Raw genomic sequence first — 26,694 nt, 5'->3', positions numbered from 1 at the left:
AGAAAAAAAAAAAAAGACACTTGCTCAGGACTGGGAGGTCCCTCACCACTCCCCCACCCCCCATCTGTGTTAGTTTACCCCAAAATGGGGAAGCTTCATTCAGCTGAAGGAGCTAAACCATTCAAATTGCAGTGAACATAGACAGTGGCCAAATCTGATGATGGAACAATAAGTATTATGGTCATCTATCAAAGGACACAGCTTACATGGTACAACAGTCCTTACTTTCTATTTCACGTTTTACTTCTTCATTTTGCAAATGATTCTTATTAATTTGGATTTTTAGTATTCTACAATAAAATGAATATCCATGTAAAACTCTGGTGTCCTAGATCATTTAGAAAAACAAACAAACCCACTAATAAATGATGATTCACAACTTTGTAATCATTTACTGGTTTTTTCTTCACTCCAACAATACTGGTTATAGCTGTATTTGGTATTTTATTTTAATTATTATACAGTGGAGGTATAAAATATTTCATCTTTAAAAATGTAAATGCACAGAGCAATTATTTTTTATTCTCAGATTTTAATACATCTTAAATTAAAATTAATGCATTTTTTAATACAGTTCAATATTGGGTTTTTGCTTGTGAAAAGGATGCTGATGAAACAGACTTCTACAGTTATGGAGATAAAGTATGTCTGCTGTTAGACCAACATTTTTATACTTCATGATATAAAATAGATTTATTATAAGAAAAGATAAATGGAGTTTGTTCATCACAGATTTTCAGATGCATTTTAGTACAAAGAATTTATGACACGCAATGCTAACAGGTTTCCTTCACTCCACCCCAGCCAATATATTTCTCTGTGGTACATATAGCTAACCATTTAGAACAGGGGTGTTGAGTTGTAACCTGTAGGCTGGATTTGGCCCACAGAGCCACATCATCTGGCACCTGGTGCCCAAACTGGGTCTCAGGTTGACCCACATGCCAGGCTTGGGCCAGACCACCCCCTTGTGTATGAGTTGCATGCAGCACTTGCTCCAGGATCCACATTGCATGTGGCACCTGCAAGAGGCTAGTCCAGGATGCCCTACCACTTACCCGATCCAATACATGTGTTGCCTGCTCCAGCTGGTCCAGGGCAGGACCTGGATGCAATATGAGTCCTGGATCAGATGCTGCATATAGTACAGGCCCAGATCAGCCAGAATGGGCACTGGATCCAGCATGTGTGGGGAGCAAGGGGGAAAAAGGAAGGGGTCATGAGTCCCACACCTGTCAGGTCCAGAACTCATTCCAGCTTGTCCAGGAGATGCACTGTACATGGCGCCTGCCCCGGACTGACTGGAGTTGACTCCACATACATTTCATGTCCAGGAATGGCCAGAGATAGGGTTACCATATCTCCAGGTTTTTTTGGACATGTCCTCTTTTTGGGTCCTCCCATCTCAGTCCAGGTGTTTTTTTTTAAATATCAATAAATGTCCAGGATTTTGCTCTGCTCAGCATTGAAATTTTTCCTAGCACTTTGCACCTTGCCTTAGCAAGGAGCTGCTTCAGGATCAGGGGGCGGGGCGCCAATGGAGGCAGGCAGCATCACATGAGTCTGCGCACGCACATGCACATGGTCGGCATGCAGCCAGACAGGGAGGTGGGACCAGATCTCGCAGCTGGATGCAGGTAAGTCTATGGGGGGCAGGGGTTGGAGGGCCAGGGCTTGGGGACTGTCTGGGGTATGTGTGTGGCAGGGATGTGTGGAGGGGATGGGTATATGAGGGGGGGCGGGTGACTGCTGGCACTGGAGAAAGCTGTCTGGGTGCTGGGGCTGGAGCAGGGAGGGGGCATCGGGGTGGGGGGGGAGGATGTGCCTGTCCCTCTGGTGGGGGAAGCAGGCAGGGGAGGAGGGCAGGCGGTGGGGCCAGCCAGGAGATGTTGCAGGGCTGGGAGGGAGCAGAGAGCTGTGGATCAGGAGTGAGGGGCACCAGCAAGGCTGAGGGGGCTGTGGCTTGGGAGTGAGGGGTGCTGGGGGAGTGAGAGACTGTGGATCAGGAACGCTGGGCACCAGCAGTACCATGGGGCTGCAAGTCAGGAGTGAGGGGTATCAGCAGAGATGGAGGGGCTGCAGGGTGAGAGTGAGGGGCACCAGCATGGACTGGGGGGCATGATAGTATGGGTTGGGAGTGAGGGGTAGCAGCAGGGCTGGGGAGGCTGTGGCCTGGGAGTGAGGGGCAGGGCACAGGCATATCACTGCCCCCCCTGACAGGCGTCCTCTTTTTTGAAACTGGAAATATGGTAACCCTAGCCAGAGAGGGTGTTGGATCTGGCATGGGTTAGGAGGTAAGAGGTCTACGGGCCCACAGAGCCACTCATCTAACCCATGGGACAAGATTAATTTGACACCCCTGCTCTGTAGAATAACAAGTGAATTCCCAGCTCAGAACACCTGTTCCATTCAATACTACAGGTTAACACAGAAACAGAGTTTTTAGGTTTCTATATTTTCAGGGTCAGCTTCTCTATTCATTTGCCCACTCTCACTTGTGGCATGACGAGAGTTTGGAAAGATGGAGTCTGCCATTTTACTGTTATTTCTTTAATACTAGCTAATTGCCTGTCAAGAATGATAGATTTCAGGGAGTGTTTACATTGATCCCCCCTTCACCTCCCCCCTCCCCGTTCCCCTCCCTCTCTCCCTGCCCGTTGCCTCCCCCACCCTGCCGGCTGTTCTGGGGGGGGGCGACAGGGAAAGGCGGTGGGGGGGCACTGCCACTGGACACCCTCCCTTCACCCTCCAGACAGGGAGGCATGGGGAAGCCCCACTGCTCAGGCGGCCAGGGCATGTTCACCACCGCCACAAACTTCCCTGGCAGTGGCTCAAACTCGGGCTCGCGCAGACTCGACCCGCGCACCCAATTGCTGCGTGCCCTCTCGGTGGCACATGCCCAGTTAGCCAAAAGCATTACGGACAGACAAACATACAGACAGACATGCAGACAGACAGACTAAGCCCTTCATTATATTAGAATTCTTCTAGGGACAAACAACATCAAAAACCTAAGTTAAGGTGCAGAGGAGGAGCCATTACTGCAAAGTGATCTTTAATGACAAATCTTTAATGACAAATCTGGCTTTACTCACAGCAGATATAAATGGATATTAGGTCAGATGCTCAACTGAGGTAAGTCAGCATGGCTGAGCTACACTGATTTATAACAGTTGAGAATGTGGTCCATTACTCCATGAGTCATACACACTTTATTTAGATAGAGATCTTCTCTATTTTTTCTGCAGCCTTATCTCTAGGCACTAGAAAAGCCTTTGGGCTATGCAGAATACCTCTATTCATCTGAACTGTTGGTGTATTTGAACTCAGGTGATAAATTTAGAATCTAACTAAAGCTCCTCAACGAGCAGTAATTTAAATGCTTCATTTTTTTGTCCTTGTTCTTTTTTCAGGTCCAAAGTTTATCCTGTATCCTACCACCATCACTCATTACTGAAATTTCTCTTGAATTCCTTTCCTCCCCAAGCCCTACCAAACACACAAATGAAGAAATTAAAAACTTTTAAAAGCTGTCACAACTACTTCAACTCTATTACAAGAAGAGTCTCAAACCTAATGATACCGAATGCTAGGAACTGTACAAAATCTACTAGGGTTTTTGCATTATTACTGATTTTGCACAGAAGACATTCACCGAAACATTCAGATAAAATTATGGTTGGCAGTGTAAACCTTAAGGACCCAAGCATTTCCCAACCCGCAACACACATTAGTTATTGCAGTATACATAACTGAAAACCGAAGGGGATATTTTCTATTGTCAAAAATTTTGGAGGAAAAATTCCTACTTTCCTCCCAATTCTGGTATATGAAAATCTGGGAGCAAGGTTATCTGATTTTTTTCCCCTCCAGTCACCAACTTTAACAAAATTATGAAGCACATTTAAAAAAAAAAATTCAACTAAATGGGGCAAATTGCTAACAATACTTCAGACATTTGAATGACAATAGACAGAGGTATATTTGTCATACGGTATAGAGAGAAGCAGGAAAAATATTTCACCAATGAATAAATGATCATTCTGCTAACTGATTCTCAACCTCTTAGCTTACCAGACCAAAAGAAATAATGGGTGAGATGCTCACCCCCACTCGCACCTTGTTTTCCTAGGAAATAGCCTGTAGAAGTAGAAAGGTTCTCAAAAAATTTCAACACTGGACAGGAATAGTTTGCAAGTGTAGAACTTGGGGAAGATGGATGTCAGACTTCCCCCATGAGCTCTCGTGAAGATGCTGCGCTTGGAGTGGAAGGGCATGAAGCAGATGCTGTTGAGGCTCTCACTAGGAAGCTGCCCATAGGACAGCCTGTTCTAACTTAGACTGGGACTGTCTAAATTCCCCCAGTCTGAATATCCCCAGAGCAGCCCATAACTGAACTGGAAGGGGATTTAAAGCCACCTTAGCCCTACTCCTCTTGGCCTGGGACTTTTGTGCTGCTGCTTTTAATTATAAACATCCAGGTCCCCAGACAAAAACGTTCAAATCTAGGCTAGGCTTCTCCATAGCAAATCAGAAGACAGAATTAACCGAATCAATCTTTACTTTTAAGAAACAGAGAAACTACCAGAAATGAAGCCTCATGTTCTACATCTCCAAGGTAACTTCCTTGAAAATACATATACTGAAGACCAAAATGGTACTTTGGGGCTTTCACAGCTCATCTTAAGTTTGGAAAAGAAAGGAATCTTGGCTTGCCTGGGCACAAACTGCACATCTAACAAAACATTAAATTCAAGCAGCTGCTGTTCTTTTACTTGATCATATGCAGGTTGGAACCACACTTCACCTGTGCAGTCACGGCACTGTGAGCAGGGCTGCACTGACACAATGTCGAACACCCCTCAGGTGAGTGTCTTCAAATCTGTTAACTGAATAGTTCCTGAGGTCAGATTTGTTACTACGGGTGGATGAACTGGACTTTGTACAATAAGGTCTGAAACTGTGGGTCAGTTATTACTTATAACAAAACTCTTTTAATGTTTGAAAAAGAATAAGCATCTACATTTCCAGATGAATATGGCCAACAAACTGAGTTCAATGATGAACTGAAACAGTTATCTTTGTATTTCACTGCAGGCATATACACTCATGGATAAACTATAGTTATTGAGTAAAGACTTATGCTACCAAATTTCTGACAAATCAGCTTAATTCATTGATTGGGTGTCACAGAAAACAAAAACAAACAAACAAGGAAACAAAGGCTGGGTTTTAGCCTTTGTTCCTGTCAAATGATTTTCCTCTACCAAGACAATTATTTGATTTCCACTGGACAGCTTTGTGCGACTCTCAGTGGCTGTGTAAATAAATGCAGGTTTACAAAAGCTAATTCTCAAAGAATGGATAATATGAGCTGAATTGTCATATGTGGACAAGGCAAAAAAAAAAGATAAATGCCTTCAATACTTTATATTTCAGAGACAATGACCTGAGTTTATTCCTGCTGTTTAAAATGACTCCGTGAACAATGAATAAATTATTCATTTAACAACAGAAAATATATGGAAAGTGTTAAGGCTTTCAGAGAACCCCTGAAACCTGATTAAAAGGGGTGCAATTTAGGGCTAAAATGTAAAGGCCGATCACCAATTTCCAGATCAAGGAATTGCTCACAATACATCTCTAACATTTAAAAAACAGCTAATAGAAAACAAAAACATTGCTGCTATTGCACATACGTGCCCAAGCGCAGGAATAATGCTTCCCTGTATTATGCTCTGCATCTCACTGACAACAGCTGAGCACTCCTGGTAGGCCACATTATTTTATTTTATCTACATATTCAAGGCTTAATTCTTAACGTAACTGTATCACTGTACTGCAGGATTCTTTGAAGGCAAATTTCAAATTGATTCAGAAACTATTATTTTTATTCTCATGATTACTATAAATACCCTGAGCTTGATTCTCTGTTTTGCTCTATTCATGTTTCATTGTTTAAAGTGAAGCGCATACATAAGTACTTTGCTGATTTGGGTCAAGATGCTAGCAGTTTTCAGGATGATGTGCTAGACCAGGCTGTCCAACTGGCAGCGTGCGGCTGTGGGGGCCCCAAGCAACCCCTCGCAGGCTGGAACTCTGACAGCCTGCATGGGGAAAGCCACAGTTTCCCACATTTTTCCATTTAAAAAAATCTGTTTATCCATTTTTAAAGTTTGTTCGCGACCCACAGGTTGAGAAACGCTACTCAAGTCTTATCCCTGAATTCCTCAATAGGGGGAGGACTGGTAAGGTTTTTACTAAATTAGACCTAAAGGAAGCTAACAACCTGGTTTGAATAAGACAAGAACACAAGTGAAAGACAACCTTCAGAACCTGCTATGGGCAATTTGAATATGTCATCACGTCTTTCAGTCTTACCAATACACTTACTACATTCCAGCATTTCGTCAGTGACTTGCTCCAGGGCCTGCTAGATCTTTATGTCCTGATTTATCCAGAGGACCAAGCTACCCACAATCACCATGTTCAAACAGTTTTAGCACAGCTACATTAACATGGGCTCTATGCAAAGCTTGAGAAATGTGAATTTGACAAGACCTCCATAGAATTCCTGAGTTTTATCTTGTCAGCAAATAGAGTTCAGATGGATCCCCAAAAAGTAGCAGCTGTATGTGACTGGGTTGAGCCCCAAAGCATTTGTGATAGCCCAAGGTTTACAGGATTTGCAAACTTCTACTGTTGTTTCATTTGTAACTTTTCTCAAGTGGTTGCCGCAATTACAGCTATTCTGTAAAAACCTGCCAGGTTTCACTGGTCCCTTCCAAATGCTGAGGCTTTTATGTCAGAGCCCATACTGGTATACCCAGACCCAAGAAAACCATCCATAATGGAGATGGATGCATTGGTTGTGGCTACTGTGGGGTATGCTGTCACAGCAACTGGGAGATCAACAAGAGATGTACCCCTGCACCTATTTTTCCTGGAAGATTGCATTGGCTGAGTGGAACTATGGCATGGTAGACAGAAGATTTTAAATATCAAGACAGGGTTTGAAACTTAATGGCATTACTTTGAAGGAGTTCAGCACCCCATATGTGTCTACACTGAACACACACATTTGGAAACCCTGAACCCCCATCAGTGGTACAGGGGCTTCTTCCTGTTCTCCTTTGCATTCACAGTAACATACTAGCTGGGGAGGAAGAATGGGAAAACTGATGCCCTGTCTTGGAAGAGCAAATATTATATGGGAAGCCCAGACCCATCTGCCCCGAACATAATCCTGCCCCTAATTTCTTTTGTAGAACTGCATTTCCAGACTTCCCCTCCTCTATGCAGCCTTCCCAAATGACCCATTTACCAAAGAACTCCTGATACTCAGACAAGAGCACCAAGGCTCCTATGCCTGGAAATATAAGCTTTTGTTTATAAAGGACTGCTTGCATTTCCCTGAAGGCCCTCTGCAGCTGCAAGCATCCTGGCCTTGCCACGATACTCCTTCAGGGTGGAGGGAGAAGCACTTTGGCCAAACAAGAAACTTCCATAAGGCCTGCCAGTCATTCAGGTTGCCCCTAATGAAAGAATACGCATTGGCCTATATGCAGTCTTGCACCCTCTGCAGCCACACCAAGTCTCCCCACCACAAACCAATTGAACCAATAATACCCATAGAGGCACCATCAAAACCCTGGGCCCACATTACAATGGATTTCATGGTAAATTACCATTTTAACAGTGGTAGACCAATACAACAATATGGCCCACTTCCTGCCCTGTTCCCAGCTCCCATCTGCAGAAGCCACTGGTCCAGCATGTCTTCCAGTTACACAACCTTTTGGATCATATAAATCTCTAACAGTGGGCCCTATGTCACAACCAGCTTTTAGACAGAGGTACACCATCTCCTGAATGTTTGTCTTCACCTTTTCACAGCATACCATTCTCAAACAGATGGGCAGTCAGAATGAGTGAACCAAATTCTTGAACAATATTTCAGATTGTACTTTGGGCTGAGTTTATGATAACATGAAGCTTCAATGAAAACTAATCCTTTAAATGCAAATTATAGGTTTTAACCTTGCTCCTGCTACCTCAGAGCTTGTCAAGACCATCCGCAAAATCCGAGCTGAGCTAAATATATACCTAGAGGCTGCTAAAACTTCCTACAAAGAACAGACAGACAGGTGTCTAAGTGGTGTCTGGTGTCTAAGGTGTTTAGTGAACTTTGCAGTACAAATTAGAGGCACTTAATACATTCAGATACAAAGTTTTCTGTGGTTGCTGATACAGGATACGTTTGAATTTCTCTTTGGAACTTATACACCTAAACTCCACCTAGGTCTCATTTCAGTTGTTTAAAGAACCATTGTTAATCATGTAAGTGTAGAAAATTCTTCTTCAACAAGCCCTCGTAGTCGAGGATGATTGACTTCCGTGATTGTCTTCTCTGTGTGTCTTAATATGCCTCATGAGGCATATCCAGGACAGATAAACTCTAATGCAGGTCGGGCATGTGTTTCCATGTGGGGTGGATGGTGCTAGACACTTGGTTTGGTATGCAACATGCTGTTTCTGTCACTCCAAATTTGTCATTTCCTGTTGTTGTCATAAGGTTTCAAATTATTATGATCCCTACAGCAGATTCTTCCTCAATTTCGGGTGGTCCAAATGAGTTGATATCCATGTTGCACTTTTTTTTTTAAGTTGGCCTTGAGGACATCCCTGAAGCACTTTCTCTGACCTCCTCAAGTGTATGCCTGGTCTGAGCTGGGAGAATAACATTTGACTTGAGAGTCTGGAGTCAGACGTTCAGATGACATGGCTGGCCCAAAGAAGTTGATGTCAGATGATCATCACCTCAATACTCATGGTGTTTCCTTGCAGGAGGACGCTAATGTTGGTGTGTATATCTTCCCACCATATCTGGAGAATCTCCTGCAGGCAGCATTGATTGTATTTCTCCAACAACTTTAGATGTCTCCTGTATGTTGTCCATGTCTCAGCTCCATACAGCACGATGGGGAACACAACTGCTTAATCTGATGTTCCGATCTTCAAATACCTGTTTCTTCAGGCATCCAAAGGCTGCACTTGCACATTTGAGGTGATGTTGCATATTGTTTCATAGTTTCATAGTAACTAGGGTCAGGAGGGATCTGAACAGATCATCTAGCCTGACCCCCTACCACAGGCAGGAATGAATGCTGGGTTCACAAGACCCCAGACAGGTGATCGTCCAACCTCCTCTTGAATTTGCCCAAGGTAGGGGCGAGGACCACTTCCCTGGGAAGTTGGTTCCAGATTTTGGCCACCCTAACTGTAAAATATTGCCTTCTGATCTCTAACCTAAACCCATTCTCCATCAGCTTATTACCATTGTTCCTTGTCACCCCAGGTGGTGCTGGGGAGAAAAGGGCTCTGCCTATTTGCTGTTGATCCCCCATGATGAGCTTGTAGGCAGCCACCAGGTCCCCCCTCAGCCTCCTCTTGCTGAGGCTGAACAGGTTCAGGTCCTTCAGTCTTTCCTTGTAGGGCCTGTCCTGCTGCCCTCTCACCAAGCGGGTGGGGTGGCCCTCCTCTGAACTCTCTCCAGGTTGGCCACATCCCTTTTGAAGTGCAGTGCCCAGTACTGGATGCAGTACTCCAACTGTGGCCTGAACAGTGTTGCATAGAGGGGGAGTATCACTTCTCTGGACTGGCTTGAGATGCACCTTTGGATGCATGACAAGGCATGGCTGGCCTTGCTGGCTGCGGTCTAGCATTGGCGGCTCATGTTCATCTTGGAGTCAATAATAACGTTGTCAATGTCAGCTTTCTGTGAGAGATGTCTTCTGATATATGGGAAATACTTAATGTTCTCAAGAGTCTCGCTATGGATCTGGATTACTGGAGCTGTGGACTGTTCATTAGAAGCTTAATGGTGGAGGCCCTTAGTTTTCTGAATGTTAACGTCAGACCTATTTTTTTGCATGCTTCGGTAAAGACATCAACAATTGCCTGTGTGCTTCTGAGTGAACACACACCACAGCATTATCAGAGTACTGGGCCTAAATGATTGAGGTCGGGGTGGCTTGAAGAGGGGATGGGCACTCTGTTTCCTGCATTTCCTCATTTAAGACAGACACTTAAATTTCCAGCAGCAAATTTTCAGAAAAAAAAGTGCAAGGTCATATTTGCGTAAATGATTTGTCTGCACTTTTCTTGAAGCATGGTGCCCAAAACTGGACAGAGTACTCCGAGTGAAGTCTCACTAGTACTGCATACAACAGAGAGATTATTTTCCTTGATTTGCAAGTCACACTCCTGTTAATGCAGCCTAGTATGCTACTGAATTTTTTTTTTTACATTTTCTAATTAAATGCATCTCACTTGTGAAGTGCATATGCATTTTCACTAACTCAGAGATTTATAGATTGTAAGGCTGGAAGGGATCTCAGAAGATCATTGGGTCCAGCCCCCTGCACCAGGCAGGAAAGACAACTGGGGGTCAGGTGTCCCCAACAAGTTGACTGTCTAGTCTCCTCTTGAAGATTTTCAGGGTAGGTGATTACACCACCTCTGGAGGGAGCTTATTCCAGAGTCTGGACACCCTGACTGCGAAGAATTTTTTTCCTAATGTTGAGCCTGAAACAGTCTAATATATTGGTGTGAAAAAGACTTACCAGGAGAGCCGGGGAGACGGTGGGACGCCGCGCCGGAAGCCGATTGCCTCAAAAGTGAAACCATGGCGGCCAGAGCTGCCACGGGAGATGATCAAAAGGAAAAAAAACAACTGAGCCAGGAGGAGCCAGGAATGGCTCCCACATCCCCGGGGCCAATTGGTTGGCTGGATGCCCGGAGCCGAGATACAAGACCCGGCAGAAGACAAGCCCAGGGGACCAGAAGCGGAGTTCCCAACTGGCTCGGAGGGGCCAGAGCTTTTGAGCAGTCCCAGCGAAGGGACTTGTGGGCACCCCAGAAAGGGGTCACAGTGAGAGTACAGGGCCAGAGAGGACCCAAGGATCTATTCACAGGGTTGTCGTGGACCGAGGAAGTCAACAGTGACAACTGGATTACAGCCGGACCCAGCGGGGCCAGGAAACGGATGCAACAGACGCACAGCAGGTACCGAGCCCGGGGAAGAGTCGACGCGACCAGATGCCGTGTAAGCAGAGAGAAGGGAGGGATTGTAGGAGATGCTCAGCACAGAAGTATCACCATTAGACTGTGGCCAAAGATCCCGAGAGACCGAGTGCCAAAAAGGTTCACAACATCAACCTCAATGACAAAGGTGACAACATCAAGGTTGGTGTTAGGCAGGGTGTAGGGGAGGCGGAGCCCTACAACGAAGGAACAGCAGGAACAACCAAGGGAAGGCAGGACCAAACATTGTCCTCCCGATCCAAACATAACCATCATCAAAGATGTGGCAGGTGAGGCCCCTGTGGAGCCAACCCAAAGTCACCCCAATAACCAGGCTGTTCAGCCCAAGGCGCCATGGCGAGGTTCGAGAAGAACCCACACTCGCGATGCTCAGGGGAAAGGCATGGGAGATTACAATTGGATAGAAAATATTTAATAAATGTAGCAAACAACAGTTAGTAATAAAAGTATACAACATCTTTTTTAAAGTTTTCTAAATGGTGCCAAAATATAAAGCGTAGCAATTTCAATTACAAGAACAAAAATCTATTTGCCCAATACTGGCCTTATATTTATGCATACATGCACATAATGTGGATGTATACACATGCACGCATGCACACACACACAGGTGTGCGCGCTCATATAAAATAAAATATGTGTATGTGTGTGTATATGTATCTCTGTGCTTACATCCATATCTACACGCGCGTGTACCCATGTGCACACACAATGCAGAGGTATATGGTATATAAAGGATAAAATATGTGTTATGTATAGGACAAGGTCCAACGGTCACAAACTCCTGGAAGACCGTTTTAGACTGGATATAAGGAAAAACTTATTTACTGTCCAAGTCCCTAAGGCCTGGAATAGACTCCCCTCAGAGATGGTGCAACTACCTACTCTGGACACTTTCAAGAAAGATTTGGATGTTTATCTTCCTGGGATCCTTTGTACCTAGCTGACTTCCTGCCCCTTGGGCAGGGGGCTGGACCTCATGATCATGCAAGGTCCCTTCCAGCTCTAATGTCTTTGAAATCTAATACATATACTTATTATCTATACTGTATATTACTGATCTTTCATCCTTTGTGATTATTATAGTTGGGGCCAGTAGCACTGCCTCTTAAAATTGTCTATCATTCCTTACAGTAAGACCTGGTTTTCAATTGGTTTAACCATTTGGGCTGAAACTTTTCCATGATGCTTGCCTGCCGATGGCTGAATCTCTTAAGGCATTTGCAGATGTTCAAAAGAAAAGCAAACAAACAAACACCCCTCCCAGCTGCACCCTCACCAAAAAAGCTGTGCTTTACTTCAAGTTCAGCATTTTCCCATGCCAACCTCTGCGTATGCCCAAAAGAGGCAGTGCCTTAGTTGGACTCAGCTCGGCTGATGTATGTAAAGATCAGGCACTTTAGTAGGGCTTTTTTGGTTACTTTTATCTAACAGCTAATTGAATCAGGTTTAGCTAAAGTGCAAAAAAGCCCAGGTGAAGCATCTGATTTATACAGATGCTGCAGGGCTGGGTCAAAGTAATGCACTGCTTCTTCCAGTAAAGTACGTTTTTGTTTTTTTTTAATTTATTTTGGACAGGGGTGGTAAGGGAAGGGGAAGTTTTACGTCTGTAAGCAGCCTTAGTGAATTTAAATCAAAAAGGTTCAATTCAACTCTTTCTGAGAGACAGGTTAGAGAAAAAATAGTCCACTTGTCCACATTAAACATTTTCAAAACATTTTCTTTTTAATGTTTCATTCTACAGTTTTTATAATGCTTTCTTCAAGATTTTTTTTTGTGTATAATATACATGTATTAAGTGTTTTTTACCAAGCACATACTTGCAAACAATGTACCCTCTGTCCACAGAGGAACATTTTTGATCAACATGAAAATGTCTAGTGATTCATGTGCATGTCTAATTTTTGATAAACATACTTCCATTAAAAAAAAAAAAAATCAAATAAGGGAAAATACAAAGAAAGTATTCAAGACCCTCACTGCACAATTAACAGTATATTACTAACAGTATGAGCAGTAATAGCAATGGAACATTGTACAGAGAGTAGTTTGAAGAGAACAAGTTGTAATTAGCTATCACTAAACTTTTATTCTCTAACAAATGTCCAGGAAACCAGCCTAGCTCTGAAAGGGTATACTGTAATTAGATTTCATTATTTCTCCCTAATCAAATTTCTATTTTTACTATTTGAAAAATAAGATTCTAATGAAAATATGACTTGCAACAAATCTGTATCAATTACTGCCATTTCACAAAGTTTGGTAGCTTTAGTTCTAAATTCCAATCTCTCGACATTTGACTGCAGGTCTCAATCACTCAGAATGTTTTTGCCAATATAATATTCTGCTGGCAACATTGGAGCACCGCCAGAAAACAGAAAAATTACACTGGAGTCAATGTCACTTCAATAAACCATTATGACTATGACAATAACAGATTTGAGGAGGAAAAAGTAATGCAGAATTACTGCTGGAATTTGGTGCAGAAATCCTGAAAGCTCAAGCCTATTAATGAGTCATGTTTCTATAGCATGCCAGCCAAGCAAGACTTCAGACATCAAGGCTTTGGCAAGACCTGCAATATTGTAGGGAAAAAAAAATCCAAGGACTCATTACTAATCTCACTGTAGTACTGTTTTCTTGAAATATAATATGGATGCTTATTGCTATCCTTGAGGGGGGAGGGTGTCCTTGAGGGTGGAGAACCCTGCTGAAAAGAAAGCATGTGCTGCTTCTGAATGAAGGATGAAGAAAATAATTTGCTCTGCCCCTGTGCCCTAATGTAAGGGAGCTTTGTGGGCAAAATGAGGCTTGTTACTCAGAGCCAATGTGTTCTGGAGGTGGAAGTAGAAGACAGATAGCCATGTATTACCTGTGCCACAATTCTGAGGATTAGTAGGGAGAGTTCTTTCTCTCTGTGTTCTGAAACCCGTGAACAAGGGAGAAGATAGGGGGCCCATTTGTATAACTAACTTTATACAATAAAAGCTTTGTTATCTGGCACCTATGAGGAATGGGGGTGCCGGATAACAAAATATGCCAGTTAACCGAGCAGCCTGAACAGGCGTCTTTGCCTGTTTGGGCCACTGTCGCGTCTCCCACCAGCCCCATGGGCCTCAAGGGATATGGAGGGGGACCCCACGCAAGCTGCTATGCCCCGGGGCCGTGGGGGCTCGGCAGCGCAAACAGTTTTGCCCTGAGCCGTGGGGGCTCAGTGAAACCGGAAGTGCCACGGTGGGCACTTCTGGTTTCACTTTTCCCTTACGAGCCGACATGCTGGTTAATAGAGCATGCCAGCTTGTAAGGTGCCAGATAGCACAGCTTTTACTGTATATATTTCAAAGACGCCCACAAAAATACTGAATCCAGTGCAACACAAATAATTCCAGCTTTGTTTCAGCTCTTAAATAATACTAATATGTACATGTCTCTGATCATTGTCAACATAATGCATGTTTAAATTACAATAAAAAGTGTAATAAATGGGATATGGATGCTTTTCTGAAATACAAAAACAGTGCGTAAAAGGCTAAATGATAGAAACAATATGAGCACTTACCTTGCCCAGATCGACTCTGGCGGGAATCTACACTTGCTTGTCTTCGGTCTGGTGGCTCCTCGTTCCCTCCATCTGAATGAGAACCAAAACAGCAGAAGTCTATCAGGACAATAGATAGATCGGGTAGATGCAAGTTTTTTTGATCACCACCATTTATCTCCAGGGAACAGCAGGAAAACAGGTGAATCTTGTGTTTGATAAAATAAAATTTAAGAAGTGTGTGTGGAGGGGAGATGGAGGGAAGAAAACTGCTGACTGAGACGTCTGCTGTCTCTTTTCATTTCTGTACTACCTCCAACAATTTGAATAAAGATCTTCACAGGTGCATAAATTTAAAAAAAAAGGAGATGTACTTCTAAATTTCCCCTGCTGACCCCACAAGACTCATGAAATCACAATTGCACTTGTGCTTTTTCCATGAGGCAATTAGTTCCCTTGTTTTGAACAGTTCTGTCAAAATATAAAAACCCTGAACATGTTTTGAAATAGGTCTATACTTGCCAGAACAGCATGTAAAATATTGTTTCCTTTGAAAACAATTCTTTAAATAATCAGCAAAAAAAAGACATTTAAAAAAAATCTTCTCATGAAAGAGTTTAGAAAATCTACAGCAGTAAAGAGAAACACCTAGATCTTGCTGGACAGATGCTGGGACAGACATCATAAAAATTTTATACAACTAATTATACGCCACCACTGATCAGCTAACCAGATTAGAAACAAAACAGGTGCAAAGTGCATCAAACCAGGATACGAACATCAATAGAAATGTTTGAGAACATATGGAATATACATGCTGTAGAGGAAGTAAGGAACTAAAAATACACTATAGCCTCAAAATTTCCTTTAATCAAACTGTGCACAATGTTAAAAAGAAAACATATGGGCCGGCATCAGGGATGATGCTTAAGGGCAACCAGCATGGTTTCATTAGGGGTAGGTCATGTCAGACCAACCTTGCCTTTTATGATCAGGTCACAAAAGCATTGGATGCAGGTGTCGTAATAGATGTAGTCTTTCTGGACTTCAGCAAGGCCGTTGACACTGTCTCCCACCCCATCCGCATTAAAAAACTTGGGCGACTGTGGCATCGATGCCTACACAGTCAGATGGATTGCTAATTGGCTGAAGGGTTGTACTCAGAGGGTGGTGGTGGATGGGTCATATTCGAGCTGGGGGTAAGTGGGCAGCGGAGTCCCCCAGGGCTCAGTCCTTGGGCCCGCACTGTTCATTTTCTTTATCAGTGATTTGGATGATGGGGTGAAAAGCAACCTGTTCAAATTTGCTGATGATACCAAAATTTGGGGTGAGGTGGGCACGCTAGTAGGGAGGGAAAGACTGCAGTAAGACCTGGATAGGTTGCAGGAGTGGGCTAACAAAAACAGGATGTGTTTCAATACTGACAAGTGCAGGGTGCTGCACTTGGGCAGTAGTAACCAGCAGCACACTTATAAGATGGGAAACTTCCTTCTGGACAGCACGGAGGCAGAAAGGGATCTTGGAGTCATCCCTGACTTCAAGATTAACATGGGCCGACAATGCGAGGTCACGGTCAGCAGGGCTAACCAGACCCTATCGTAAATCCACAGGTGCATTTCAAGTAGGGCCAAGGAGGTGATCCTCCCCCTCTACGCGACACTGGTCAGGCCGCAGCTGGAGTACTGTGTCCAGTTCTGGGCACCCCACTTCAAGAGGGATGTGGATAACATTGAGAGGGTCCAGAGGAGGGCCACCCGCATGATCCGGGGACAGCAGGGCAGACCCTACAATGAGAGGCTACGGGACCTGAACCTGTTCAGCCTTCACAAGAGAAGGCTTAGGGGGGAACTTGTGACCATCTATAAACTCACTAGGGGGGACCAGAAGGGTTTGGGGGAGACCTTGTTTCCCCTAGCGCCCCCTGGGATAACAAGGAATAACGGCCACAAGTTGTTGGAGAGTAGGTTTAGATTAGACATCCGTAAGAACTACTTCACAGTTAGGGCGGCTAGGATCTGGAACCAACTTCCAAGGGAAGTGGTGCTGGCTCCTACCCTGGGGGTCTTTAAGAAGCGGCTCGATGCCTACCTGGCTGGAGTCATTTGAGCCCAGTTTTCCTCCTGCCCAGGCAGGGGGTCGGACTTGAAGATCTACAATGTCCCTTCCGACCCTACTTCTATGATTCTATGATATATAAATGTACGAAATATAGGATCAAGTATCCTGGTTGTAGCCATATTGGTCTGGAGGAAAAGGCATTCAGGACTCGTAGTAGAGATGATATCTTTTATTAGACCAACAAGATTTTTGCCAAAAAAAAACGAAAAAAACCCACTATTTCTGCTTTTTTTTTAATTAATGACAATTTTTTTTTAATGAAATCTTCATATTTTCCCAAGCAGGAAGCAACTGTGACCACCTGGAACCTGAGATCCTGCTCCTGCCTTTGTTTCAAGGTAATTTGCATCATCACAGATCCTCACAGGAGGCGAGAGGCTCCATACAAGCTATGAAATGACTGCCTAGAGGAGTTTTCCATCTATTGACTCCTCTGTGAAATCCTATGAAATATGAACTTTCATTTCTACCCAGGAGAACTTTTACAATCTTTTCTCCAATGTCTGATGATGGGCGTTTGTGCCCAAAAGCTTCCAATTAAAGATTTTATTTTTTTTTTGCAAAAATCTTATTGGGTTAATAAAAGATATTATCTCTACTACGAGTCCTGATTGCCAAAATATAGGATGTAATCCAGAAGCCCTTATGTGAATTTGGGTTCATGTAAACTTGTGTTCCCTCTATATATCTTTAGTCAGTCTAAAAAGATGCACATCTATCATGCCTTCTGATGGACTTCAGACTATCATGGCTAACTATCTCCCATCTAGAAGCCATTAGTCATTACTCAGGTAAACCTTTTATTGCCTTTCAGGAGAGATGATTTTTTTTTTTAATGAGAGTTTTACCTAAGAATTTTAAGACAGAATTAGTAACTTGTATATAAACAAGATAAAACTTTGGTTGCAATAAGAGTACAAAATTACATTAAAATATTTGAAAGTTTTTACTCATAAAGTAATTGCACTTTTTTAACTTTCACTATATTTAAAACAATAGTTTCTTCCATTTTACTAGTTTCTATTTGAGAGAGCTCTTACACTTCAATAAGAGCATACCAATAGAATATGGTAAAGTCTCAAAACAAACAAACAAGGAAAAGCCCCAAAAGCCAACCATCTCTCTGGTAGGAACTGCAATATATGTAAACAATGGGCATCATGCTTTTTATTCACAAAATTGCCCATGTCCTCCATTGTGTACAAGAAAAATGTAGTGTGCTTGTAAGGGCAGCTAGATGACAGGGGGTGGGAAAATAGGATTTTTCAATCACCTTTGTACTCTTGGTCCTACGACCGGTTTACACAGGTTTTCCCAAAGCACATCAGAACAGCCTGACAGCTTCTATTACATATCTACTGTTTCTGGCTTGAGGTGCTGTTATAGCAGCTAGGTATCACAAGGGCATAAAGGAACCCCAGCTATAGCACTTTTTCTTAGTCATGTTTCTTTTCTTAGGAACCAATAAAGCTGTACCCAACACATATGAGGAACCACCAGGCCCCAGAGTTCAGGGTTTCTTCATACTTCTGGTACGGCACAAATTGACTAATACAACTGAGGACTGGGGGCTAATATCTACATTTTTACTAGTAGTATAAAATTATGTTGGAAAATAGGTTCACTTGCTTTTTGCGAAGTATTTTGCCTGCAGACCTGATGATGATTGACCCCTCTGGCTACAATACAAGCCCAGACTGATACCCCTAAGTTAGGATGTTTCAAATAAGCACTTGAGTCAATAAAAGAAAACACAAAATTAAAGATGAGATAATGAGCTGAATGAAACTTTCATGAAGACAAAGTGCCATAAGGAAATGTCACAGTACTCGGGGAGAACAAAAAATGAAGAAACTTCCTAATCTGTAAGAAAAGGGCAAATGTATCATCACTGCAATATCAAAAGCTACTATCACTTAACTTTTATAGGCTATTCTACCATGTAGCACTGAAATAAAACTTCAAAATCTAATTAGGATTAAGAAAAAACAAAATAAAAGGAATGGGAGATTATTTGGTGCCATGAAATTGCTTTTTAAGGGGTAAAGTTATTCTTAGGTTCAGATAATACCTTTTCAGACACTGCTTTTCCAAAACATTCAAGTAACTGTGGAAGTAGATTGATGTTATTTCAGTTAAATGTTTTTGAACAGCAACAAAAGCATACGACCAGTTATATCTCCCTTCTTTAAATTGCCTTTCACACTGATTTATCTTAAAAGAACTGAGTACTCCCTAATATACTAGTCTATGATTGAAATATAGTTTAAAACATACTGAACCTGTAATTAAGGATCTTTCATGTTAAGGGGTTAAGTTATGCTTAAAGCTTCTGCCTGTTCTGGAGGGCTATAAGGTACCTGGAGCGTGTGTAGTAGTGGAAAATGATACAGTGTGCACCACCCTTTTCCAAGTGGTCAGTTCTGTTGGCTGGTAGGAAAGGGAGGCAGAAGACAAGTAAATTATGAACCATGTTCGTCTGAACTTTTCCTTTTTGCATTCTTGAGCAGAGCCAGCTACAGTTAACGAAGGCCCTTATAACCCCGTGCAACCAGAATTTATTTATTAAATGTATATCCTACCCTATCCAAAAAGTTCAGAGCTGCTTACAATCAACAAACCAACAACCTACAGACAGGATTCCCCAAACAACACCCCAAAACTTGGGAACTCTTGGGAAGAAGAAACACTTAAACTAGTGAACAAATACCAATATATATTTTTATATACTCTACAGGTGAGACTACACATTACAACTAGCATGTGCTAACTCTAAGGAATGTTAAGCTGAGTAAAGTTATCATGTGCCATGAGCATTCACAAATTAAGGGTTAATACCTTCTCTAACCTACAGTGCTCAGACCTGCCACTAGGGCTAAATATAGAGAGTTAAGAAGCCCAAGGCTGATTTGATTTAATCTTTGCAGGTTAATCTAAGCTGCAAAGATTGAACTGATAAGCAAGTGAACAGACATTCATTTGTGATTCTGGAAATACAGCCACATGCCTGTAGTAGCCCAGGCCATAAGATGGGGGGGAGGGTGGCAGGCACTAGAGCACACCTCCCTGGTCTGCTGGAGCAGACAGTTTGGGCCACGACTAGGCTGCCCACCCTGCGCGGAGGTTTGGGGTGAGATGCAAAGCATCCTGGGATACTGGGAGACCGTGAGTTAACTTGATTCTGGAGGGAACCTAGGATAGAAGTTTAATAAACTGATTTAACCTAAATCAGTTAAGTCTGCTACTGCATTCATCCAGGTTTATCTTAAATTGGTTTTGGCCATTTTGAAAGCAAGTTATGTGTACTGAACTTCTCTTGTGTTATAGACTTGAATTTTCTGATCACTTATACTGGTTTGTGTGTAATTTCTGCCTCTAACCTAAAGGACTGGCATGAAGGCCAACCACACTGTGTCATGCATCCACAGATGCATCTCAACCAGGTCCAAGGAGATGATCCTCCCCCTCTATGCAACACTGTTCAGGCTGCAGTTGGACTACTGCATCCAGTTCTGGGCGCCACACTTCAGGAGGGATGTGGACAGCATTGAGAGGGTTCAGAGGAGGGCCACCTGCATGATCGGGGGCAGCAGGGCAGGCCCTACGAGGAGAGGCTATGGGACCTGAACCTGTTCAGCCTCCAGAAGAGAAGCCTGAGGGGGGATCTAGTGGCCATTTACAAGCTAGTCAGGGGGGACCAGCAGGCATTGGGGGAGTCCCTGTTCCCCCCAAGCACTACCAGGAGTGACTAGAAATAACAGTCACAAGCTGGCAGAGGGTAGATTCAGACTAGACATCAGGAGGCACTACTTCACTGTCAGGGCGGCTAGGATCTGGAACCAACTTCCAAGAGAAGTGGTGCTGGCTCCTACCCTGGGGGTCTTTAAGAGGAGGTTAGACGAACATCTCGCTGGGGTCGTTTGACCCCAGTACTTTTTCCTGCCATGGCAGGGGGCCGGACTTGATGATCTGCTCAGGTCCCTTCTGACCCTACAAACTATGAAACTATGAAGGCATATGAGTGGGAGCTGCCAAGTCTGCTTCATGCTTGCCCTGCTCGCTGGCTCTCTAGACACAGTACAGTTGGGGATCTACCTAAATTGTGCCAGAAGTGCACTGCACAGTGCGTCATTTAATCTTGCTCTTTTCCGCCACTGATTGGCAGAGGGGCCCTGGCAGCCCCACAACTCAGTTCTGATCAGCCAGGAGGCAAAAACCACAATTTTACATGTATCGTAGTTTTTGCCTCCTGCTGCCGACTGGCAAAAGCGCCCCGGAGGCCCTACCACTTGTTGCTGATCAGCTGGGAGGCAAAACCATGGTCAATCAGGGCCAAGCAGTGAGGGTGCCAGAGTCCCTCAGAATCAGTGGAGAGGACGGTTGGGGGGGGAGGGGGGAAGGTACATGTCAAAAAGAGCAAAATTAAGCAGCTGCTGCTCAGTGCACTTCTGATGTGATTTAGGTAGATCCCTAAATATAGTCCAGTGGAGGAAGGAGAGGGGAAGGGAGGGGAGAGGAAAAGCCCCTCCCCCCCTTCACAGCTTGGCTTATTGCCCCTACCCCAACAAATAGTCCCCTCCACCCTCCTTTCGCCCCCAGATTGACCCCTGGCCTGTGATCAAACCTACCCCTGGCCCTCTGTGGCCCTGATCATCCCTTGTCCCCTGAATCAGCTATGATTCCTCCCCCTCCTACCTCTCATCAGCCTCTTAACCCCTGGACTGCCACCCCAATCAACCCAACAGCGGCAGTGGCAGTGGGGCCCATCCCTACCTTTGCTGCCCCCACATGCCAAGATGCAGGCCCCACTGCACTCCGTCCCTGCCTAGCAACTTCCTGTGGGTAAAAGGGGGAAGAGAGGGAGTGGGCAGAAGGGAAAGGGGGACAGGAGCTGGTCAGCATTTGTAGGGCCTTGAGGGAAAGGTACAGGTCTGATCCAGGCACAGGGGGAGCTGCAAGGCACACCTGTAGCTGCTGACCAGCTCCCTGAAACCCCTATCCACCCCTGCTCCGTTTCTCTCACAGGGAGCTGCTGGGTAGCTGCAGGGCCCAGTATGAACCTGATCTGTGACATGTGGACCTGCCAGACCTGCCCACCTCTCTCCTGCAGCAGCCTGGCAATGCCCCTCCTCCCTCTGGTTCCCCTGCCCTCTTTCACTCCTTTCTCCTCCCTCTCCACTCACCCAGCTGTCCCCAGCTGTCAGTCCAGGGCTGTAGAGTTCTGGATGATAATTAGTCCACCTCAAAGCAGTGCCTCCTAAGATACTAGAAGATTGCAAATGGATAGTTTTATCTCAGGTGAACAGCCAGAAATTAATTTAACTGGAGCTGGGTAGCACAGCTCAAAGGTAACCCTTGCCCAAAGTGGCATAAATTTAAGATGGCTAGAGAGCACTTAACACTTCTTTAATGAGCCGTAATATGCAATTTTAAGTGCTCTTAACTTGGTCTAAGGGGATTTGTACTACTCATGCACTAGCAACAAGGAGGGAGCTGCACTGACTATTTAGTAAGGTGCCAGAGAAGCAGCATGGCATATGGCCCACAGCTGGTGTGGCATATGGCCCCTGGCCAACCCAAAATTGGACAGCCCTGGTACAGACTACTACATCTACTCTGGCAAGGTAGTCAACATAACTCACTAGTAAAATGTTTGAAAGCTCTTTCCTGAATTACTCAGTATTCTCACAAGCTGTTCTTCATCAGAACTGTAATGGTTTTTACAGTCTGTCAGTTTTAAAAGAACTGTGCTGTTTCCCCTTTGTACTCTAAATAGGGCTTGCCAAAACCCACAATCTACATTTCCCGGTCAAAGAAAAGATTTTTACAAAATTCAAAACAATCCAACTCCTTTGGACTGAGTGCCTATTTCTTCCCCAAATCCCTGGACTTTACATTTAGGGACCCCCTTGCCAAGGCTTCCCTCTAGCTATTTGCTTGGAAAAAGTGGCTGGCCTTTTACTCCTCCATTTGTGAAACTTTTCTGCAGCACAAAAGCACCTCAAGAGAGGTCTAACTGCCTACACAGAGAAGTGTACTTTAGCCCATATCCCCCCGAGACCAGCTATGCAACATTTCAAAGTATCCACAGAGACGCAATAGTTCAAAATCGAACATACATTAAGTCAGAATGCTATTGCCCAGGTAGAGAATTCAGGGTAGATCTAACACTTGGCTCTTGAAATCTTTCATAAAACATTTTGTTCCTAAGAACAAAGGAATATGTTTTAAAACTTTTTTTCTGTATTTTAGTTGGCTTATTTTCTCACAAACTCTACCTTACCACATTATGACAAAAAATGTACATTTATTTAAAAAAATTATTTGTTTGTGCAGTTGTACAAAATTAATCTATAAACAACACAGGGAACAAATACATAATCATAATTTATTTTATAGAAATGATTCCTATCATGTTACTGAAGACCCTCCAGTGATGTATGCAGTCAGAGGAAATTAAAATGCTGAAAGTGCCATTGACTGGGAAGCGTAATGTGTAATGTTCCCACCATGTGCTGCTCAGCTATGAGTCACAGGAGGTTGGGCAACTGCTTAAAAGTAACTATATTTCTTTGAGATTTGCTGTCCACAGGCAATCCATTCTTGGTGTTTATGTGTCCTGCAGACATGAGATTGGATTCTTCCGGCCATCAGCATCTCTTAGAGCAACATCTAATAGCATACTTTTGACTCATACTCAGCTTACATTTTATGATAACCCCCTATGTTCCTGTCTGTAGTACTACAGCCTTGCCAGTCATTTCACAATTTCTTTTGTACATTTTAAAATCTTATTCCTATCTTTCAGAGTGCCTGGTATCCCACCCCAGCCTGGTGTCATTAGCAGACTATAAGTCTGCACTACATTCCATCCACCAAGTCATTAATGGAGCTGACTCAATACACCTTGAATTCAATATTCATTGGGTAAAATGAACAGAGAGTAGCAGAGGAATTTCTGCCACATTGCTAGTAAAGGCACACACTAAAATCCAGGGCCCTCTCCCACGCAGAACAGCATCCATTTCACTGAGGTGAGCACAAACCAAGGCTTTGTCTTTTCTCCTGCCCCCCTCAACTCCCTCTCTTGGCTGCCCAGGGGGAAAAAAAAACTGGCTAATGCCCATTGCTGTTCTAGCTACCAGCTGCCCTACTGTAATTAATGAGAACAGAGGGTCAGTTCAGGGAGGTCTGAAGTAGGCTCAGTTATTAAAAAGTCCAGTCTTTGTAGCTCTTTTTCATTAGGCACCAACTTGTATAGGACCACTTTCTCATTAGCAGGGGATCCTGGTTTTAAAAAACGCAAATTCTCTGATTAAAGCCCCCAAAATCCATGTTTTTCCATGATTAAAATTATATATAGGTATCAATTGAATATAATGTTTTATTGACAAGTTTACAATTTCCAAAGCAATTTGGAAACCTACCAGTGCCTCAATTACAATAATAAAATAAATTCTAAATACATTTACATGTTGGTGTTAGATTTGCTGTTTTTTATGAAGGAAAATTAGACCTCCCCCTGCCCACTTCACTCACCGGGATGCAGATCCAGCTGTGGCTGCCCCTCACTCTCCATCCACAGCCACCCCACTCCTGGCACTGCTGGTGCCTCTCACTGCCCACCCACAGCCCCCTGCCCTCCACCTCTACCAGGGGGGTCCCCAGCTGCCAGAGCTATGGGGTAGGGACCCGGTCCACAGCCCCCTGCTATCCACAGCAGCACCCAAGCCCCAGCTGCCACCCATGGGAGGCAGCAGTGGTTGCCACAGCAGAGCATGGAGCCCAGCTCAACCTCCCCCACAGGCAGCACAGGTGAAGCGGAGCCCATGGGGAGGGTGGATGCAGGCTGTCCACTGTGGATTTGGGGCTCCCTATCCTGCTGCCCTCCCCACAGGGTCCTCCGCAGCCCAGCAGGCGATATCTGGTACAGCAGGGCAGAAGCTCGGTGCTGCTGCCGGGAGCCCTGTGCTGCCATGACGAGGCACCCTTTGCCCACCTAGCAGCAGCAAGAGCACAACTCCACAGTGCCACCCCCGTGCTGCTGAGCAGGCAAGGGATGCCTCACTATGGTGGTATGGGGCCAGCAGCAGCTGCACCAAGCTTCCCCACCCCACTCTGTCCTGCTGCACCAGGTTCAGACTGCTAGGCCACAGAGTCCCCCAGGGGGAGGGACCAGGGAGGGGAACCTCAAGCTCATGGTGGGCAGCATGCTCCCACCCCCCACACAAATCTGGGGGTCATGTGTCCCCCATGCCCCTTGCAGGAGTGTGCACAGTGGCACATGTGTACATGCATATGGCACCCCCTGCCTGACTGCCTTCCTCCTGCTCCCCTCAGCTCCTTACAGGCTGGAACTCTGCCAGCCTGCAAGGGGAAACCCACCATTTCCCATGTTTTTCTCCTTAAAAAGAGAAAATCCGGGTTTTACTGCATTTTTCCATGGCAAATGGAAAAACTGGATCTCTGCTCATTAGCCACTGACACAACTAGTGAGGATGGCGGGTCAGAGTAAAAGTGAACTAGGAGTAAAAGAATTCTGCTCCTTTGGGAAGAAATCTATATGTCTCATCCACTCCTTTACTTGTAGGCAGTACCAATGCTGAGGCTTATCCAGTGAGTATTGGGATCCATGAGTGCATCATTAATAGATGACTACAAAATGCCATGGCTGTAACTTGTCAGTCAAATTATATGAGGATCATTCCATAAATTCCTCTGAAGAGATCTCTCACCACCTGCTTCATCAAGCCAGGAAAGTTGTCACTGGTTCTTGTGAAACAGGATGTGGGTCTTTCTTCATGAAAAAGAGGATCCACACAAAAATGCATCTGTTGACTATACTCCTGGATAGGCATGGACATCTATTTGCTGTTCCTTTGTACCCCCATAAAAACAATTGTCACAAAAGTGATGAAAGGCAGCATCTGTTTACACCTTTAGACAGCTGGAAGGTCTTGAAGCCTACCTGGTAAACTGGCAGGTGGGAAATATCCGATAGTTTGTGAGGAGAGAGACTTCAACATGCTGCAAAGTTCCAGATTGGGGACCTAGCCTTGAAGAGGAACATGGAAGGCAGAGAACAGCCTGAACTTGATGATGCTAAGGAAGGAGACCAGTGTGGAAACAGCGTTAGTCTGAGGACCTGGTTGCCGGATCTGAAGCTAGCCCCATGTCCTGATATAAGAGGAGCATTTGTAGCGTTTGCCCAGACAGTACAAACAACCAGCATGGCTGTGCTAGGCAGGAATCATAATTTTCCAAGATGGAAAAGGGGAACAGGATATGGGGGAAAGGAGCAGGCATTGGGGGGTTCCTCTTGTGAATGTTGATGGTAAAAAGAAAGCAAGAGGAAAGTAACTGGGAAAGATGAAAATAAAGCATGAAGCAAGTCCATACAATGGTAGAGACATAGTAGGCAACCTCTGATATTTTGGATCATGGTGTACACATAAGAGGTCTAGTCAGATGCCTGATAAATCCATTTGTGGCTGACAAACTGAATTAGAAAGTGACACAGCTTGTTACAAGTTTCACAAATCCATATGTTGTCTGAGTAGTGACATATGGTATAGCTAAAAGAACAATGGGGGGGAGGGGAAGGGGGGGCAACAACAGCACTAGTCATAACCTGAGCACTGAAGCCTTCTCTCTCCATTCCCATAAGGCTTGGGGAAGGACAGCAAGGGGAAAGGTATAAAATCAAATAAAAGACAACAAAAAGAGGAAACGGTAATAAAGCAGCCATGTACAGACTTTGAACAAGCTGTAGGCTGCAAAGCAGACCAACAAAAGAAGCTATAACTCAGGGAGGCAGTTGAGACAAACTAAAAATTAGGAAGGATGCACAACTCCCTAGATCAAGGATGTTCAATCCCCAACCCATGGGCCACAATGCTATATCACCTGGTCTGTGGGGCTCCCCTTAGGTC

General features: G+C 44.3%; 1 protein-coding gene across 11 annotated transcripts in view; it reads right to left on the bottom strand.

The window, feature by feature from the left end:
* The window catches only part of TANC2 (tetratricopeptide repeat, ankyrin repeat and coiled-coil containing 2), an 806,911-nt gene that overhangs the window by 430,105 nt on the left and 350,112 nt on the right, over window positions 1-26,694 (bottom strand). For all 11 annotated transcript variants that reach the window (XM_059726841.1, XM_019500742.2, XM_059726842.1 and 8 more), the window contains one exon: window positions 14,666-14,737. In XM_059726841.1, coding sequence (XP_059582824.1) covers window positions 14,666-14,737 — 72 coding nt within the window. The remainder of the gene's footprint in view (window positions 1-14,665; window positions 14,738-26,694) is intronic.

This window comes from Alligator mississippiensis, chromosome 4 (assembly GCF_030867095.1).
Source record: "Alligator mississippiensis isolate rAllMis1 chromosome 4, rAllMis1, whole genome shotgun sequence".
NCBI lineage: Eukaryota > Metazoa > Chordata > Crocodylia > Alligatoridae > Alligator > Alligator mississippiensis.
The sequence above is the reverse complement of the archived record's forward strand: the minus strand, read 5'-3'. Positions and strand labels throughout refer to the sequence as shown.